Genomic DNA, 20420 nt, shown 5'->3' with positions numbered 1-20420 from the left:
ATTGAAGGGATATTCGTCATACAAAATATCCCTAATATATACTGATATATCCCTAAAATTGACTGTCTTTGAATACCGATATTTATTATTTCAGCATAAAAAAGAGAATTGTTATGCTTACGGTGACTTTTAAGAACTTATTCTCATATCAAATGACTAAAGTATTTCTGATGTCTCCAATAAACATGTTTATTGTTGCCTATCAGACCCAGTGAAAAATACTGCAATTGCTGTTTCCAAAATGAATTAACATCCAAGCTATACGTTTTGTAGAAATACATTTAAAATGGTATGAAAGTACAACCGTTTATAAAGTATAAAAAAGATGTGGTATGTCTGCCAATGAAACAACTCTCCACAACAGACCAAATTGCACTGAAAATTAACAACTGTGGGTCACTGTACGGCCTTCAACAACGAGCAAAGCCCATACCGCATATAGTCAGCTATAAAAGACCCCAAAATGACAATGGAAAATTCGAGCGAGAAAACTAACGGCTTACTCTCTCGGACGAAGTGTTATTTTTTTCAGATTTTTATTCAATTTTCGTTTTACACGTTATTACTCCCTTTGTATATTGTGATCTGTATGTAGTTTTTTTTATTGTACTAAATTTGTCTCATGTTGTATTACTTGTTTTGACGATTATTGCTTGTAAATACACGACACTATGTAATATGTTGTTAAAGTAGATCTATTTATTTCGTTGTCAAACGCAATGATATTCTGCATATTTTCATTTCCCACCATATAACTCCTTTATATATTGCGATATTCTTTATATGTTCTTTGTATACAACTTCTCTGTTAATTTGTTTTACATGATGTGAAGAATATTGTGTGCATATACAAGACATGTTGAATTCTCTGTGGTTGCTTTATCTTTTGAAATTGCCTGACTTTAACGTTATGTATCATTTTGTCCCATATGAATAGTATATGTACTTTTGTCTACGTCTTGCATGAGGGTTCATATGATTTTGATTGTCTCTCTTATTCTTTTCATAATTGGTTCTTGTTTAGGTATTGTTTTGCTCGTCCTTTTTGAATTTGCAATATTTGATTTGGTCTTTTTGGCGAATGTTCAGTTAGGATCTTGTATTTCTTAAATTGTTTGATTCTCAGTGTGAGTTAAGCTTTGTAATAATTGTCACATTTGGGTTTCGTAGTGTTTTCTACTTGAATCAGGCCGTTAATTCTGTAACAAAAGTCTGAGCAACCCCCAAATCTTACATTCATATATAAAACACGAGAAAATGTGAAACAATACAAACTTCAAAACTAACAGCTTAATTTATGACAAAACAATAAACAATAAACAGATATAACAGACAGCAACCCACTCTGGCATGTCTAAACATGATTCGGTTGGTGCTTACAAGTAGCATAATTTATGTTATTGTTTTCAACGGTAAAGTGTGTTTCATCCTCGCAAGCAAGCAGTTACCTGCTAATATAAAAAAAAAACTGGACAATGAAAGTAGTCACTTTTGTCGCATGATATTGTCTATGAAGCATATCTATTTGTGTATTTTATTAGAAAATTTACTGAATAGTAGCAAAAAACAGCATCACACAACTTTATTTTTTTCATCTTGGTGACATCATCTATATGAGTTATAACTTAACAACATGAACTTAACAATACTGCTAACTTCTTTTTATTCTTTTTGAGAAGGCAAGGCATGACCATCGTATGCCATTTCTTAATTTTCAATTAGAAAAGACCGTTGGTTTTCGTGTTTTAATGGTTTTACACTAGCCATTTTGGTCCATTTATATAGCTTGCTGTTCCGTGGGAGCCACTGCTTCGTGTTGAAGACCGTACTTTGACCTATAGAGGTTTACTTTTCCAAATGGTGACTTTTCTCTTTGGCAATCATACCACATCTTCTTATACCTATTTAGTCATTTTAACAGTTGAAACTGATGGGAGATCTATGGATGTTTCTGTTCAATACACTAATATACCTAGAAAAAGTAGAAGTCTCCATATATTGTATAAACGCGTGTCTGTTGATGAAAACCCGCATTTAGCCTTTAAGTGTCTATTGGGTTGTGTTTGTTTTTTTAGGTTGCTGTATCATTGACGTATTTGCCGCATATCCTTTTATGCTCATTGGTTTTACAAACTATTTGTTATAACGACTATATGTTCAGTTCTTGATGTTTTTTCTTTGTTTAGCTTCTGTCTCACTAGACGTTAATATTTTATTGTGTGTTTTTCCTATGTTGTGATGATGGTATGCTATTGTTTCAGATAAAGGGAGAAGGTTTGGTACCATTAACACGTTTAATCGCGCTGCAAATGTTTGCACCTGTCCTAAGTCAGGAATCTGTTGTACAGTAGTTGTCGTTTGTTTATGTAATTTATACGTGTTTCTCGTTTCTCGTTTTGTATATAGATTAGACCGTTGGTTTCCCCGTTTGAATGGTTTTACACTAGTAATTCCGGGGCCCTTTATAGCTTATTGTTCGGTGTGAGCAAAGGCTCCGTGTTGAAGGCCGTACATTGACCTATAATGGTTTTCTTTTTTTAAATTGTTATTTGGATGGAGAGTTGTCTCATTGGCACTCATACCACATCTTCCTATATCTATTCACCTAATAAGCTGTATATGTTTTATGTAGTGAATATGACACTCAAATAAATAAATTAAACATCTATAAAATTTTATTACATATCTACTTTCATTACTTAGTAAATCGCATTTGCAGAAATTCGTCGATAAAATGGCTTTGGCTTCAATTACAGACTAAACACAATCTAACGAATAAACTTACAAACATTAATTATATATGCATTATCCACAAACAAATCGTTAATTTGGATTGATAAATTTATTTCAACATTTCATAACCATCTCCAAAAGTATAAAAATAATATCTTTTGATAGTTCAAACCTTCCAAATCAATGCATTTTCAAAAGCCAATGGTGTAACTCATCTTTGCATGTGCACGAACGCATGTGCTCGAATGATGAAAGTGTCAAAAGATATTGCAAATCGGAATTTAAATACAATCTGAAGCCGGATAAAGAAACCCAGAATCGCACATATTTAACTTTTCAAAATCTCGCCAACTACAGCGTATACTAGAGCAGCTTATTCCTTTCTGCACTCAACATCTAAATAACTATTTCCCTCTTTAACTCTGTTGATCATTGAGAATTCCAGCAAAAATTATTCAAAAGACAACCTCTTTCATATAATTAATTGTCAAATATATACATAAAAAATAAATAAATGTACTAAAATGATATATTCAATTTGAAAAATTATTTTGAAGTAGGAAAACTGAAAATCATCAGAAATTTCTGTTTTATTCAGTATAATAGATAACCAGATGCTTCGCAGGGCGTAGCTTTATACGACCGCAGAGGTTGAACCCTGAACGGTTGGGGCAAGTATGGACACAACATTCAAGCTGGATTCAGCTCTAAATTTGGATTGTGATTAAATAGTTGACACAGCATAGGTTTCTGACACAGAATGAATGTGTTCTAATGAACTTAAAATTTTTGTTTTCTCTTAGAGCAATTCACTATGCTGTTCAATATTAATCCTCTGAAAATAATTTTTGAAGAAATTTTCTTTTTATTTATGAAATTTCAAATGAGAAAAATTGAACCCAATTTTTTAATCACATCCCCCTTTCCCTTATTCCAAAACTAATCTCAATTGAAATATTCTAATGGAGTTTGCAACAATAACTACTCATTTAAATACATCATAAAATAAACTGTAAATAAAATGTAAAAAAACTGCTTGATATCACTGAATGGTAAAGATTATTTAAATTTATCAGTTGGTAGTAAAAAGTGAATATACATTGTATATTGTATATAACAAAGATTTAAGTTGATTCTGGACAAAGAAAGATAACTCCAATTAAAAAAAATATTCTTGCAATAAGATATTTCTTGCTTACTATTTTGGACAAAGAAAGATAACTCTAATTAAAAAAAAATTTGCTATTTCACAATATTGTGAAATTAGATATTTCTTGCCATTGCACAATACAGTGCAATTGAAAAGACTTGCTATTCCACAATACTTAATATAATAATTTTAGATCCTGATTTGGACCAACTTGAAAACTGGGCCCATAATCAAAAATCTAAGTACATGTTTAGATTCAGCATATCAAAGAGGCCCAAGAATTTAATTTTTGTTAAAATCAAACTTAGTTTAATTTTGGACTCTTTGGACCTTAATGTAGGCCAATTTGAAAACGGGACCAAAAATGAAGAATCTACATACACAGTTAGATTTGGCATATCAAAGAACCCCATTTATTCAATTTTTGATGAAATCAAAAAAGTTTAATTTTGGACCCCGATTTGGGCCAACTTGAAAACTGGGCCAATAATAAAAAATCTAAGTTCATTTTTAGATTCAGCATATCAAAGAACCCCAAGGATTCAATTTTTGTTAAAATCAAACTAAGTTTAATTTTGGACCCTTTGGACCTTAATGTAGACCAATTTGAAAACGGGACCAAAAGTTAAGAATCTACATACACAGTTAGATTCGGCATATCAAAGAACCCCAATTATTCAATTTTGATGAAATCAAACAAAGTTTAATTTTGGACCCTTTGGGCCCCTTTTTCCTAAACTGTTGGGACCAAAACTCCCAAAATCAATACCAACTTTCCTTTTATGGTCATTAACCTTTGTTTAAATTTCATAGATTTCTATTTACTTATACTAACGTTATGGTGCAAAAACCAAGAAAAATGCTTATTTGGGTCCCTTTTTGGCCCCTAATTCCTAAACTGTTTGGACCTAAACTCCCAAAATCAATACCAATCTTCCTTTTGTGTTCATAAACATTATATTTAAATTTCATTCATTTCTATTTACTTTAACTAAAGTTATTGTGCGAAAACCCAGAATAATGCTTATTTGGGCCCTTTTCTGGCCCCTAATTCCTAAACTGTTAAAACCAAAACTCCCAAAATCAATCCCAACCTTTCTTTTGTGGTCATCAACCTTGTGTCAAAATTTCATAGATTTCTATTAACTTAAACTAAAGTTATAGTGCGAAAACCAAGAAAATGCTTATTTGGGCCCTTTTTGGCCCCTTATTCCTAAAATGTTGGGACCAAAACTCCCAAAATCAATACCAACCTTCCTTTCATGGTCATAAACCTTGTGTTAAAATTTCATAGATTTCTATTCACTTTTACTAAAGTTAGAGTGCGAAAACTAAAAGTATTCGGACGACGACGACGACGACGACGACGACTGACGACGACTGACGACGACGACGACGACGACGACGACGACGACGCCAACGTGATAGCAATATACGACGAAAATTTTTTCAAAATTTGCGGTCGTATAAAAATTGATAAAATAATCTTTTATTAACTCAAAAGAGTAAAAACAATTTTCATCGCTATAAGTTTGATAAGGGCACAAAACGTCTGTAGTGATACAAGTTCTTTCAATTACATCGTGTTCATTTATATATGCCTTCAACCCCATTGGGGTATAAATGTGCATTTATTCAATAAACCTGTAAAACTGCTGTCCACTAAGTCATTTCAAGAGTAAATCATTGTTAGGTATTTAAAACAGTAACCAGGAAACAAAATATATATCTATGAAGCGGGAGTTAATTAAGATTTCCTATCTCTCTAGATTTGATCATCTTTTGAAGAGTGAACACTATATCGCATTTGTTTGTGACATGTATGTCCGCCATAATATAAAAATCACCAAAGTGTAAATATCGTATGTAAATCTGACAACTTATACTTCTATATCAAACAAGCAAATCGAATTGTCTAGAAACATTGGAACCTTCGCCCCTGAAGAGAAAAATAAAACAAAATATGTAGCAATAAATTGTTTTTCAAATGAAAAAAACGTAGCATTAAATGAATTTCACGTGTGGCGTGATGATATACCATAAAGTTTTTTTTCGATGTTATCGATAACATATCCGATTGCTATTTATCATTGCGGTGGTTCTCTTTTTTCAGGAAACGAAAATTGTCCAAAATGTATAAATTTAATACATTATGTATCATATACAAATCATAAAAAATGAAACCAAGAAGGATAAAAATATTTTTGATAACCTATGATACAATACACCTTTAGTTTCATGTAAAATGTCGACATGTAATGTTGTTGTGAACACCAAAGTTTTTAACACTATACGTACAAAGAACCAAAAAAACTAAAATAATCAAGAAACAATATAATTTACATGTATCTATAACAGTTTTTCAAATGTGTACAAAAAAGGAGAACTATATGTAAGTTAATGTAATTCTAGGTAAGTTATGTAGTTTGTCAATAAAAACTAAAAGGGGAGGTAATTTAAATATTAAGAAGCTGAAGGATATAATTCGTTATCTCTCCTTGAAAGCATTTTTTTTTTAATTAAAGTTAGGTTTGTTGGAACTACTTTGATTGAAAATATTGATTTTATACTCTTGGCGGTGCTGACACCCGCAATCAGAAATCCAACTTATATCTCCCTTAAATAATATAGAGTCATTGAAACCAAACTAAAACGGTATTGGTTTTATATATTCTTGGCGGTGCTGAAACCCAATCAGAAATACAACTTCTATCTCCCTAAACAATATGGGGTCATTGAAACCAAACTAAAACGGTCGAAAAAACAAAAGCATTTTCTGAATTGAACTTTGGAGCTAGTGTCGTTTCAAATTTAACCATGGTATCGTGGCCCTAAATCCTCATCAGCAAAACGCATTATTCACATACCTAAACATGAGAAAAAATAAAGCATTTACCCCGAGCTGTGCTTCCGGTTTGTAAAATACAAATCAACTTTTTTTATATGTATAGTTTTAAAATTGTACAATACTAGTCGTATTTGCTTCAAATTAAAATCATTTCTAGAATTTGTTATCAATTTACTGTGAAACAAGCACCACTATTGTTTTTTAAGACTTTGTCACAGACGAATTTTAAAATATAAAATACCTTCAAGGGAATTTTTGTTTTATTCAAATGAAGAGGTATCTTTAGAATAAAAAGAACATTCTGATAGCTTATTGTATGTCCTCGATTTAGGAAAATAGCATAAGAATATCGTTAAGACATACATAAAAATTAGACAATTATATTCGGTTGGAAGTATATAAATCAATATTGGCAAGATAATGGCATCTCTGAGAATTGCTAAAAGTGCACTTTACTTCCTCTAAAATCTCTTTTAAAAATTCCCGTAATGACACCTTATTGCAAATGCGACAAATTATGCAAATTTATCAAATGAGAAAATCCTATGTAAAAAGTTCAGTAAGAATCAAATAAATAATTCCATACATTTCAGAGTTTGATAAAATAACACAAGAAAAATGTGTAACTGCATGTGGTCGGACTATTTACATAAATACAAAGGATTTTCAAATTTGATTATAGTCATGGTAATCTCATTACCAGAAAAAATATAAAACATAAAAATATAACACCAAAACAATAATGGGACCTTATAATTGAGACAACTAATATTACACAATAATAATGCACCATTTGAGGCGTCCATTTTCACTTGCATTACTGCCTATGTCCTCCTCTGAAAGAAGATGATTGGTTTATCCTTTCAAGTGCTTGTCCTGATGTAAGCAACAATTTCATTGGACAATACTCAATTCCATATTCAAATCACTGATTTATAGACTGAGGCATACACGGTACCTGAGATTTAGTCGGAGTATCGTCCCTTTTTACAACTTTCTTAGCTTTAATACGCCTGTTTTGAAACCATATTTTGATTTGTCGTTCAGACAAGTTTATGAGCTGTGAAAGTTCCCATCTGCGAGACTTTGAAATATATGTGGAGTTGTTGTACTCCCTTTCAAGTTCTGCTATTTGAAATTTAGAATATGGCCGCCGTCGCTTCCGTAACGTAACTGTGGTGGGAGCGAGTGTGGTTGATGGAAGATGAATCTGTTGCATGTCTGAAATTAAAAATAAATAGTTGTTAATTAAATTATCAATAAGTTATTGCTGCTCAAATTGCTAATAGGAAGTACTTGTGTTTATGTTGTTCCTTTGTTTTACTCTTACAGTTGATGTGTTTCCCTCGCTTCAAATGCATGCACAAAAAGTTTGAATGTTGGAAGTGTGTTATTATCATTGCTATATCATTGATTTATGATGTATCCCTACTTAGGGGTGGGAAGGGGACCAATCATTACCCCTTTATTTAAAATTACCATGTTTTGCTCATCAACATTCAAATACATAGTTTGGAACTTCAGTATGCATTAGTATACTTTCACGTATTAATATAAATCCCTGATTTCTAAACTTTTAAATCTGGTATTACAGTTTGGGCGTTGAAACCAGAAAAATGTTTCGGTTGCACCAAATTTATAATTGTTATCTTAATTGTAACCTTGTACAAAGCCATTTTCTGTCACACTTAGACAAATGGATGCCGCCATGACGTCGTCGTTCCATCATTTTATATAAATATTGAAACAGTCCTAGTTTCCTTACGGAGTCATTAATAAACGTGTGTGTGGTCCTTTAGGTTACATATGTTCATGTAAATACCATAATGTTATAAGTATTGTACAGTAAAAGGTGAAGAATTTAAAACGTTATTTTTTTTATCATCGTGTCTTATACATCACAAATGTACTTTACATACAGCTGGTTAAAATATGGCGATATTAATTATAAAAAAATCTACATTTTTTTGGTCTACATTATTTAATAATAAAGACAATTAAAACTCAAACTTGACGGCGTTGAAGGAAGAGATTGACCTTTTTATTATAAACTTTTCATTATAAATTGTATGAATTTTAGTATTTCCAAAGATGGCATATACTGTTTTAGTAATATTTAATTCATGAAATCGGTTTCGTGAAATGAAACACTAAATGAAGTAAAAAGTTAATCCAAAGAAAGAATAAAATCCTGTTAACCTATCTAACTCAAATTATAACGTGATTTACCCATGACGATATTTATAATAACAGAAAAACTTCTGTATCCCTCTAATTAATAAATCTAAATGTCAAATGAAAAATATTATTTTACTACAATTGTACATTTTAACATTTTCAATTAGACCTTTTTTTATAGCCCTATGTGAGTTTATTTGAAACCGTGAAAAAACTTTAAGAGCAAGTCAAACAAGACACGAGGATACAGTAGATCACTCCGCTATATAGATTCGCCCTCTATAAAAATAAAAAAACCACGAAAGCAAGCAAAAATGTAAGAAAACAAAAGAACTTTGCAAACAAAGAATAGAAAACCATTACATAAAGAGATACTTTTGATTGACTCAATTTGGTCCATATCTTTTGGCATAATCACGTAAAGCCTATTTGAATGATTAGAATATGAAGTATTCCTTTCTCCGTGAATAATTGAATGTGCATTATGAAATAAAATTAATATTATAAATTTGGTTCGTTCGAAGTGCTTTTTTGGATTTAACGTCACCGGAAACGGCCCACAAGCACACAAAAAGCTCAACAGACCATGGCCAGCTGAAGGATATAGGTTGTTTTAAGTAAACATCCCCCCTTAGATTTCGAAATATCTCTGTGAAAATTTTCAAGTGAACGAGAAAAAACAACACATTGCCAGGATAATTCGTTCCCACGACATATATTGTGTTAAGAATAAGTTTTGAAAAGCCGTCAAAGATACCAGTTTCATTTGTACAGAACCGAACAGTGGCGACCCAACTAAAACAGTTTGAAAACCGAACAATTTTAAAGTTGAAGAGCATTATACACGAAAAATTCAGAATATTTATACTAAAATTGAGAATGGAAATGGGGAATGTGTCAAAGAGACAACAACCCGACCAAATAAAAAAACAACAGCAGAAGGTCACCAACAGGTCTTCAATGTAGCGAGAAATTCCTGCACCCGGAGGCGTCCTTCAGCTGACCTCTAAACAAATATATACTAGTTCAGTGATAATGAATTGAATCTGACTAAAGATAAAAAAAAACTTATTTTTTTGGAAATGTATAACGTTTTATAAACAGTAACTATACAGAGACCGACTACATGTTTATGATATTTCTTGTACTGCTGACAACTGCGCTTGCGTTAACCTCGGTAAAACATATCCACTTACAGAAAGAGAACCAACGGGTCATCAGGTTCAAAAGAGTTTAAAAGCACGCATTTCAATATTTACATTATGTGTTACTGATGTTAATTTTGATTTGTAATTAATAATTAAAACAAATACTGATCGAAATTCCCATTATAAAAGAATGTTTACTAAATACAATCATATTACAAAATTAGTGAAGAAGCCAATGCAAATAATAAATGCGTGTATTGATCGTTTAAAATCAAATGCTTTGATAAAAAATTGTCACTTTTCACGCTAGAATAATAAAAACGTTGAATAAATTGAATATGGCCGTGTCTGCCACATCGTTTCACACTAATAAGTAAGACATGAAATATTAAAAGATCTTAAAAATACAATGTTATAAATCAAATATATTGTTAGATAAAATGGATAAAAACAAATTATCGTTTTATCCATCTTGTTTAAATTCATGTTCACAGGAATATTGAAATTGGTTTCCTTTGAGTTAAGCATAAAACCATGAGCGTGTCACGAGAATTACTTAACATTGCAATATACCGATGGAACTCCTCGTATAATTATGAAAAGCAAGATTACAATTTTGATGTAATGTACTCCGTGAACGAGGATTGGACCAGGAATAGAATGACACAACATTTGTATAACCTTGGAAAAAGGTCAAACACCATTTAAGAGAAAAAAATAGACTACATTTGTGATCCTGTAACTTGTAATAAAGACTTGTTTAGGCAGGCATGTGAGCGATAATCTAAAAAGTATTTTAGGGGCTGGATTAGTTCAGGTCGGGAGGGAGATCCAGAGAGAGAAAGAGAGAGAGAGAGAGAGAGAGAGAGAAATTTGCATAGTAAAAAAACATGACCAAGTATGCAATATATAATTGTTTCATTTTATATATAACTAACAACATTTTCGTTTAAATATTAATTTTATGAGATATTTTATTTACTACATACTGTATATCTGTTTTGTAGAATGAAAATAAAAGTTCAAATCAAATGAGCAATATAAAAAGTTATGTTATTTTCATTTTAAATATGCTAAAATAAAATGTGACAACAATTGCATTACTGTGTCTGAAAAGTCATCAGAATCTACCCACTCTCATTCAGATCACCCAAGAAACGTGAATTCACGAGAATTTTATTGCCACCATGTTTACAGAATTGCTGAACATCAAAGAAGGGCAGCCATATTGCCGTAGCGATAAATACATTTTATTATAGTATGAAAGCTAAAACAAACAGTATTAAATTTTTATATGTTTAGTGTATCAAGATTTTCTGATTTTAAAACTGATTTGTATTCACGGTCAGATCTCCAGTAGCACACGGAGCAACGTCTGGCGAAAGTCTGAATTACCATAATTTTTTATCATGAATATTGAAGTCAATGAGCAAAAATTTCTCTTCAAACTGAAAATGTCTCCCTTTTCTTAACTGTTGCGATAGATTTACTTAAAAAAATCAATTTAAAAAAATTCAAACACGATTTTAAAAATCATTATGAATTTTGTCTTTTCTCATCCATATCTTCAATAATATGTTGAACATTTGTGTTTAGTTTCCCAGAAAATTTGGAACGCACGTTCATTACACATTGCATTGTTTTCACTTTATTTGATACAGCCAAGACTACAGTAAATACCCCCCCCCCCCTATAAACAATCAGATCAAACACACCAACAACAAAAAAACAGACATTTTAAACAATAGACACACACGGCATGTAACAATGGTAAAAAGACATGAAAACAATTAAGTTCATTTGCATTAAGGTATTTAACGAAGAGAAGAAAAAAATGTTTTCTTTTTATGTTTAAAAAAAAACCGAGTTACCAGAAGATCCATCAAAATATTAGGGAGGGTGCTTGCATGTACATAAACTTAATTAAAGCTCAATGACATTTAATCATTGGTGTAATTCTTCATAGTATATGATGGATGTTTTGGTGACAAAATAAACTTGTTTCGAAAGCTGTGATAAAACATCTGTATGAAATAGGTTACACATTTCAAATTAATGTGTTAAGCCATTATTTCTTATTACAATAAGTATTTATTGTATAGCAGATACAACACAATTGAATTAAATTCATTAAAATTGCAAGAAATTGAGCCTATAATATACTTTATTTCTATAGCTTACTAAATTTGGACATATACGCTAACTTTGAAAATATGAATAAAAGGCCGACGCCGATCAAACAACTAATGCTGTACAAAATAGTTCACAGAAAAGTAAACAAAGAGGGTTGCAATTAATCTATAAGGAGGGATTTGAGTGCAATATACACTTAAGTTTCAGCTTCAAAAGCTCCAAAATCTTTTTTTTTAAGCGATCACTATAAAATACAGAAGATGTGGTTTACAGTGCCTTTCTCGTTTTAGGTTGGTTTGGTTGGAGTATGAGTAAATTCAACGCTATCTCGTAGTTTAGGGTTCAAAAGGGAAACATTCTTTAAACTGTTCATATTGTGTTCATCTGGTTCTTACATTGAATCTTCAGGGTTGTTGTTATCACGATGTTCATAGCTCTCTGGAGCATTCTAGCCAAGCATTAATGGATTAAAACATGACAAGCCATAATCTAATTGAAAAAGTATTAAATTACGAAGTGTATTTAAATATTACATGGCCTCTAAGGCATGTAATATATACAAACACGAACAAGTTCATGTTTTTTTTTCTTTTGACTTATTCAACTGATCGTTCGCACATATCAGCAGCTTTACATTCAGTGGCATATCCGATGCCACTGCTGCTTACCATTTCGAAACATCTGAGCTCCCCCTAGTTTTTGAGGAGTTGTATGTTCATGTTCAAGTAATTTTTAGTGTTCTGTGGGCTGATATTTGTCTTTTCGTCATCCCTTTTTGACCATGGAGTTGTCTGTTCTTATTCAACTTTATAATTGTCTCCTTGGTATTTTCTCATGTTTTATATATAGGAAGAGAATTACATAAGGAAGTACTATGTTGACTTCAGTATACTTCATGATACAACCAATTACTACGCATTGACATTGAAAATCGTTAAAAAGTATTCAAATCTGATCTGGAACACTAGTCTAATTACAGAGTTATATGAAGCATAGCATCGAAACTGGTTTACTGTTCTCCGAAGACTCATAATCTCATGGTCCTTGAAGAAATGTTATTTTGCGACATTCCCAAATAAAGTTATTTATCTTCAAAAAATAATGTAAATTTGAATAAAAGGAGAATTGTGAGAATTTTGATGAGACAGCAATCAAACAACTCAAAATACATGAATATAACTCCATCATCTTTTATATTGAAATGATAAGATTTATTTATGCATTTTTTTCTATCTACACTTTATATGTATTTGCATAACATTTTAAAAAGTAATTTTATTTATTATAATAGAATATTCGTACAGAGTAGAGAAATATAAAATATGTTTGATGAGCTTTATATAGAAATAGAGAAAAATGTGAGGCTCGTCGAAATTTTCGTGTGTTTTGAAGCAATTGCAAATATATTTCATAGCGATTTCTAAAAAAAGTTTTACAAAAGTTTTTTTATATTAATTTTCAAATTGAGTCGGATTTTGTCTCCTTATTCAATAATCAAATACACAATTCTTATATGCTACTTAATTTTATCACACTTTTATGGATTCATAACCTTCAAAAATCAATATTTAGTATTAAAAACCGAAAAAGAATAAAATTTGCTTGTAGACCCTTCATAGAAAAATCATATGTAATCCTTATAGACCCTCTTGCAAATAATTGTGGATGCAAATTAAATCAAATGTAATCGTTCAAATTTGATTTATAGTTTTATTTCGTCCAATAAGAAGAACATAGGCAAAAAAATTATGATAAAATGTGCTACTTATCAAACTAAATACAAACCACGTGGTATTGAATCGACGTGGTAGGCGCTTTTTGATTGGTTATAAATTGATGATAGGTGTGCAGATACGTTTATAATCAATCCTAATTGGTTCTTTAATTGTATTTTTATTAGGCCTACCAGACACCATACCGAGTAAAAGGAGTTTTAAATAACACACTCGGTAAAATCATTTTCAATAAAAATTACTTTTATTTATCTGAAGAAGAAACCCCAAAGCATTTTAACGATAAGTAAATTGTTAGGAAACGTCTGCGAAATGATCCTGACTTGACACGTCGGGGGATAGTGTTCCGGACAATATAACCGAAAATAAATAAACAACCACACACATAAAACTGTAACTCATAAAATAACTATAAACCGTACTCTGTGTCAATAAAAGCAACAATACTGGTGTCATTGATCTTCTGTACAATTATACGGATCGTTTGTGCCAATCACTCTGAATCATCTACGATGGCCGGAGGGGGGAAAGTTAAGGTCACTTTCAAAATATAACAAGAAGATAATACAAAGAGACAATGAAAAAGTCAACAAATAAGAATGAATAAAAGACAAAAGTTAAAAAGACATATATAACTTGAATCACCAAGGATGAAATAAAGGCAGGCAAGTATGAGACAGCAACCGAACAATAAACTATTTCATCGACATACATGTATACGCGAAAACATATTCACCGAGGTTAGTCAACGATTAATTGACATTGATGCCTATATTATGAACCAGGTTTGCAGTAATACCATATTTCACGCGAGACCTACTCGATCATCGCCTCTAAAACAAACAACGTTGACATTCCTTGAAACAATATGACAAATATACCGTTCGTTGAAAAGGAATCTAAATTATGCTTTCACAAAATTCGCTTGATTTTAGTGCTTTACTTAAAGCTAAAATGTATTACATGTATTTATGTTTTTTATGGTAATGAAGATTAAGCTGACTTCTTCGTACCTGTTAATTGAAAACGATCGTCTGAATTAGAAAGGTGAACCAACTTTGACATACAACATTTGTCATGCAGTAGTCTAAATTAAGAGGTGTCAATCATACGTATCATTTAATAATTAGTGCAAATGGGTGAACTTCTAACAGGAAAAAAAATGAAAATTACATAATATTATTGTTGAAGAACTTACATTCTCTTATTGGCGTTTACCTATACTTTCATTGCGACAACTTATGTTACTAGTATATAAATAAACTCATCATAGATACCAGCATCAAATTCAGTTATACGCCAGACGCGCGCCTCGTCTACAAAGGAATCATCAGTGACGCTCGAATCATATTGCCTAACAAATAGTTCGATCGGGTATATCAATTTTTGGATTAGCTGGTTTACAGAATTTATGTTCTGTTTTTGTGTTATGTCGCCATGAAATGTTCCATTGTATTTATATATAAATAACAAATGCCATTCCTAACTTTTTAACGTCAATGCGAATGGTAGAAAATAAAAGCAATAGTAGTTCACAAGTTTTAAATGCTCTTTAATCTATTTGACAATAACCTAAAGTGTAAAAAATATGACTGTATGGCCTGAACTCCAACTGAGTAGATAGGGTAAACGTCTATCGCCATGTAACTCCTTATTCGGTCAAATATTTCTTTGTCCAAATCTTAAGAATTATTTGTCTGTAGTAACCAAAAAAATAAGAAGATATGGTAAGGTTGTCAGCAAGAGACCAACGTATGTAGCATAACTACCAAAACCTATAGCGCAAATAGTAAGCTATAAAAGGCCCCGAAAGAAAAATGTAAAAAAGAATTCAAACAAAATCTAATGGCCTGATTTATTTACAAAACAATAAACGAAAAACAAATATGATATATAGAGGACAGACAACAACCACTGAATAACACTACTGACTTGGGGATATGCGCGTAACTACAGAAGCAAGTGGTGAAAATCAGGCGTCTGGACATTCTCAATTAAATCGTTAATAAATGAATATTATATACTCATGTACTGTGACAAATAAGCAGTTTCCTTTCCATTGACAAACAAATGAAGATTTGTCCAAGAAATCTACCCAACAACTCAAAACTTATGTCACAACAATGGAACATTATTTGGGTTTTAAACTTTTAGGTTGTTTCACTGAACAAAAGCTGTAAATGCATGTGTGTGTGTATTGTTCATAGGTATGTTCGCAGACTTAAAGAGACGAATAAATCAGTATTGTATAAACTGCATGTGTGTGTGTCAATGTCTAAAGTATATGTACACTTGACATCAATGAGCCTACCGTTACTATGTCATAATTTCGTTAAAAAAAGAGCTAATTTGACGTCAAAAAGTAACATTTTGACTGGAAACTGCTTATTTTCATAGCGGGAAATACGCGGAATGATTTTTTTCTCAAAGATTTAGGGTACATCATTATAGAATTGTTTCATTCTTTGCCTATACGAAGTTGCCATCATGTAAATGTCCAAGATATCAGCAAATTATTAGTTTCCGTACTAGTGTTTAAGTTACCGACAAGGTGTGAAGAATGTTATTAACTTTGGATTGATCATACAAATGCAAAATGCTTAGTATTATATACCGGTATCACGTAACTTACTAAAGTTATGATGAACGTTTAACCTAAACCAATTGTCTCTAAATATATAGAAGGCAAGTAGACTTGGTTAGTTGGAAGAAAACTGACATTTTTAACTAGTAAGCTCTAATTTCACGTTGATTGGATAACTACTAACTATGTGATGATGTCATTATGCATGCAAACGTCACTCGTCGGGCAACTCGTTTTCTCAACATTTAAAAACAATCAAAAGATGTTTCTAAATGAACACTTCGATTTTATGTTTCTTTTGGCCTTATCAGTGCAAATAAATATTCGATTGAAAGAAGGTATATCGACGTGTCATATCATATCATATCATATCAGACGTCGTTTGTAACAACATAAAATTTGATTACACCGTGTTAGCCTTACGTCAAATACATAAAAAATCTAAAATACCTCCAGTACAAATGTATATAACCAGACTATACATTACATTATCATCACTATTCATGCGAGTTGAAGTATTAATAAATCACTTCTCGCACTCCATTCAAAAAAATTTAACACCATATTTAAACGTTTATGAACGTACACTACAATTACTTTAAAATTCCGCCTTCTTGTTTAGATTATCTTGAAAAAGTCAAGTAATAGGTGACACGTTAAATGTCTGTCTCTTTGTATAAATGTGTATAATTTACTGAGTTTTATCGGCTTTATTTCGAAAAACATGGACCAGCATATAAGAGGGCGGCTTTATATTGAAATAGCTACCAGATTGGAACAGGAACCATAGAGCAAATACATAACAAAACTTTAGAAAAATTGTTGCTTTTGCTTTTTTAAATTAACTCCAACAGGGACACTAACGATAACCAGGGTTGTGTTGACAAGAAATTCGACTAAATGGGATCTTCGAAAATAGCCAAACCATCTAAGGTCAAATTTGGCTGAATGTGTTAAAAATTAAGACATGTATGCGAACAAATCCTATAGTTGTTAAGGACTATCTACTTGGTTAACTGATTAACTGTCCACCGAGGAGCATCATTCAAACATTCTAATAAAATCAAATTACTTTTGATACCAACAGTGATTCATTATACTTGAATGAGGTGATCATTAAACTGTTAAATTCAACCCCAAACATGCATCCATGAATCTATACTTGTAAGTTACAGCCACTAACAAAATTGACCAAACAATTTTTTTTAAAGGTAGCATGTAAAATCATTCATAAAAATTTATATCTGAATTAACTTTTAATTTTTTGTTTATATATCTCTTATCGTTTGAATAAAAACAAGGTTTCGTCGTTCTCCAGATTAGGACTCCGTATGAAAATTGATATAATAGTTTAAACAGCTATTTTCGACAAATGACTTTAACCTCTGACCACAATAACACCTCAACGGCAGTAAACCTACATAAGCACTGTATTTTACCTGTCAATGAGGAATGACCTCTGTTACCACCCACAAACCAACTTTAAACTATACTGAGAGGTGAGAAAATTAAACCTTAACTTTATTTTATTTCATTTTTTATTACTTTTAACTATCAAACAACCTTAGAGAATTTATTTTTCTCTTTCTTTTCCGGTCATTTACAGGCGCCACTAAGGAAAAGGATATTTGTTTTGGTAATATGTATGAAATAAACATCTTAAAGAAAAATGAAATCAATCGTGAAATGTAACAAAACATTCACAAAATAAAAATAAACAATTCAAATAGCCTCAGAATATTACCCGGTCGCGTTTATTAGTACGGTTTATTGTAAAATAGACATAAAATTAACGGATCAAAGTCTATAACAATCAAGTCTACTTTGAAACCAGCGACACTTTGAAAGACTAATTCACACTTTTTATATTTCTAAGTATATTTTTATGAACAAAATCAAAGGAGGCCTCCGTTGTGTTATTTGCAGTATGGCGGCACTAAATCACTTTCAGAGACAAACTTCTCTCGTGTGGATTATTTATGACTTAATGCAAAAACCAAATATTATATATCTTTCTACACTCTGGTGACTTGAAATGTACTTCCTCTTTTTAACAAACAGATTAATTTACTATTTTTTTTCAAACCGTTTGAAATTTCATCAATTTTGAAATTAAGACGATAAAATATTGAATCAACTACTTCGTGAAATTGATATTAACATGATTAACCCATGAATATTAAATCTGTTGCACAAACATAACATATTAGTTCAGTCAAACGGAAAAGTCTAATTACAAAAATAATTCAGTCATTCCAAGACATTAAAATTGCACAAGAAAAGAAACCACTCTTTAAATTAAAAAGAATATGAACAAACATTTTGCGGAATCGAGTTCACCTGAAATACTGCCAACATTTTAATATTTAAAAAGTATTAACTACCTTGACTTCTAAATACGTAAAATGCCTTAGGAAATCATCGAGGTTTCTACTGAATACATAAAAACCCATGTCAAAATATGGTAACATAAAAGGTAATATTTCCTGTATTATTTTTAGATATTTTTTAATCATTGTTTTCACAAAGAATCAAATTGCCTTTTAGTCAAAAAATGTTCCGTCATGTAATTGATATATGGTATAGAGAGAGACACGTGGAGAGATTTACTACCACTATATGGAAATGAATGTAAGTAATGTAATCAAAACAACATGCTATATATTGTTTCGGATTACATAAGCGACTGCACTAAGAAAAAGGAACACTCGTCCTGTCTCCTTCAGTTTCTGTATACCATGTTTTGAATATTTTTAAATATCGGAGTGAGAATCAGTAGGTATAAAAAGAAAATGTGGCATGATTGCAAATGAGACAACTTCCACAAAAGACCAAAATGATTCAGTAATAAACAACTACAAGTCACCTCACATCCTTCAATAACAAACAAAGCCAATACAGAATAGTCAGCTATAAAAGGTGTGCTTTCTTAATGACGTATACCAAATATCTCCCTTTTTTTACGCTGCTTTTGATTTCAGAAACGTACATTGTGATTTTAGCGTTTTCAGTTTCGGAAAGCACATAATTCAATATATCTCCTTACGAAACAATTATCAGGGGGAAAACAACTTCGTCTATGATATTTGAAAAGAAACTTTAATGTTTAGAAAAGTTAAACCCTCTTGAGCAGAACGCTGGCGATTTCGTTTATTGAATGAGTAGAAGAAAATACAGTGCAACTGTCTTTGCAATGAAGCTGATTTGTAATTATGTTCTATGAACCGTGGAATACATATCATAAGCTGTGAAACACATTCCATGAACTGGGAAAAACATTCCATGAACTGGGGAACACATTTCATGAACTGGGGAACATATTCCATGAACTGGGGAACACAGTTCATACATGTTGATGTCTAGAACATTGTTTCAGTCTACAGAACATCTGGTATCTAAGGATTTATTTCCCTGTTAAACAAGCAATTTTGCGCTCTACAAATTAAGATAGTATCCGATAGAAAATTCGTAATATTGTATTTATATCAAGCACGTTCTATGAAATTGAAGACGAGATCAAAATCTATATGGACATAGTATATTAAACATTCATTAAATAACATAACATCTATGATTATTAATAAAACAACCATTGCATATTGGGTAGGAGGACATATCCGTATCAGGAACGGGTGTGTTTTTATTTCGTTTATCTAGATAGGAATCAGTGAATTTCAATAAATGCACATTTACACATTACCATACTTTGCATGTAACTGCGTGTACCTTATACGATAGTTTAAACAAGTTTTGCATTTGATGTAGATAGCGCCTCGAAAATTGAACATCTATGAATTAAATAATATTTGCTTTTTAATTTAAAAATAGATATATTAGTTATTACACATGTTAATGAGAAAAGTATTCAAAAAGGAACATCGACAATGTTTAAGTCCTAATGCTTAATGCCATG

General features: G+C 31.3%; 1 protein-coding gene across 1 annotated transcript in view; it reads right to left on the bottom strand.

Annotated features, from left to right (window-relative positions):
* Positions 1 to 5355: 5355 nt before the first annotated feature.
* LOC134708496 (homeobox protein Hox-D11a-like) overlaps positions 5356 to 20420 on the bottom strand; it is a 32488-nt gene continuing 17423 nt past the window's right edge. Inside the window, exon 2 of the mRNA XM_063569082.1 lies at positions 5356 to 7952. Within this exon, the coding sequence (XP_063425152.1) occupies positions 7657 to 7952 (296 nt within the window). The 3' untranslated portion in view covers positions 5356 to 7656. The remainder of the gene's footprint in view (positions 7953 to 20420) is intronic.

This window comes from Mytilus trossulus, chromosome 2, assembly GCF_036588685.1.
Source record: "Mytilus trossulus isolate FHL-02 chromosome 2, PNRI_Mtr1.1.1.hap1, whole genome shotgun sequence".
Lineage (NCBI taxonomy): Eukaryota > Metazoa > Mollusca > Bivalvia > Mytilida > Mytilidae > Mytilus > Mytilus trossulus.
The sequence above is the reverse complement of the archived record's forward strand: the minus strand, read 5'-3'. Positions and strand labels throughout refer to the sequence as shown.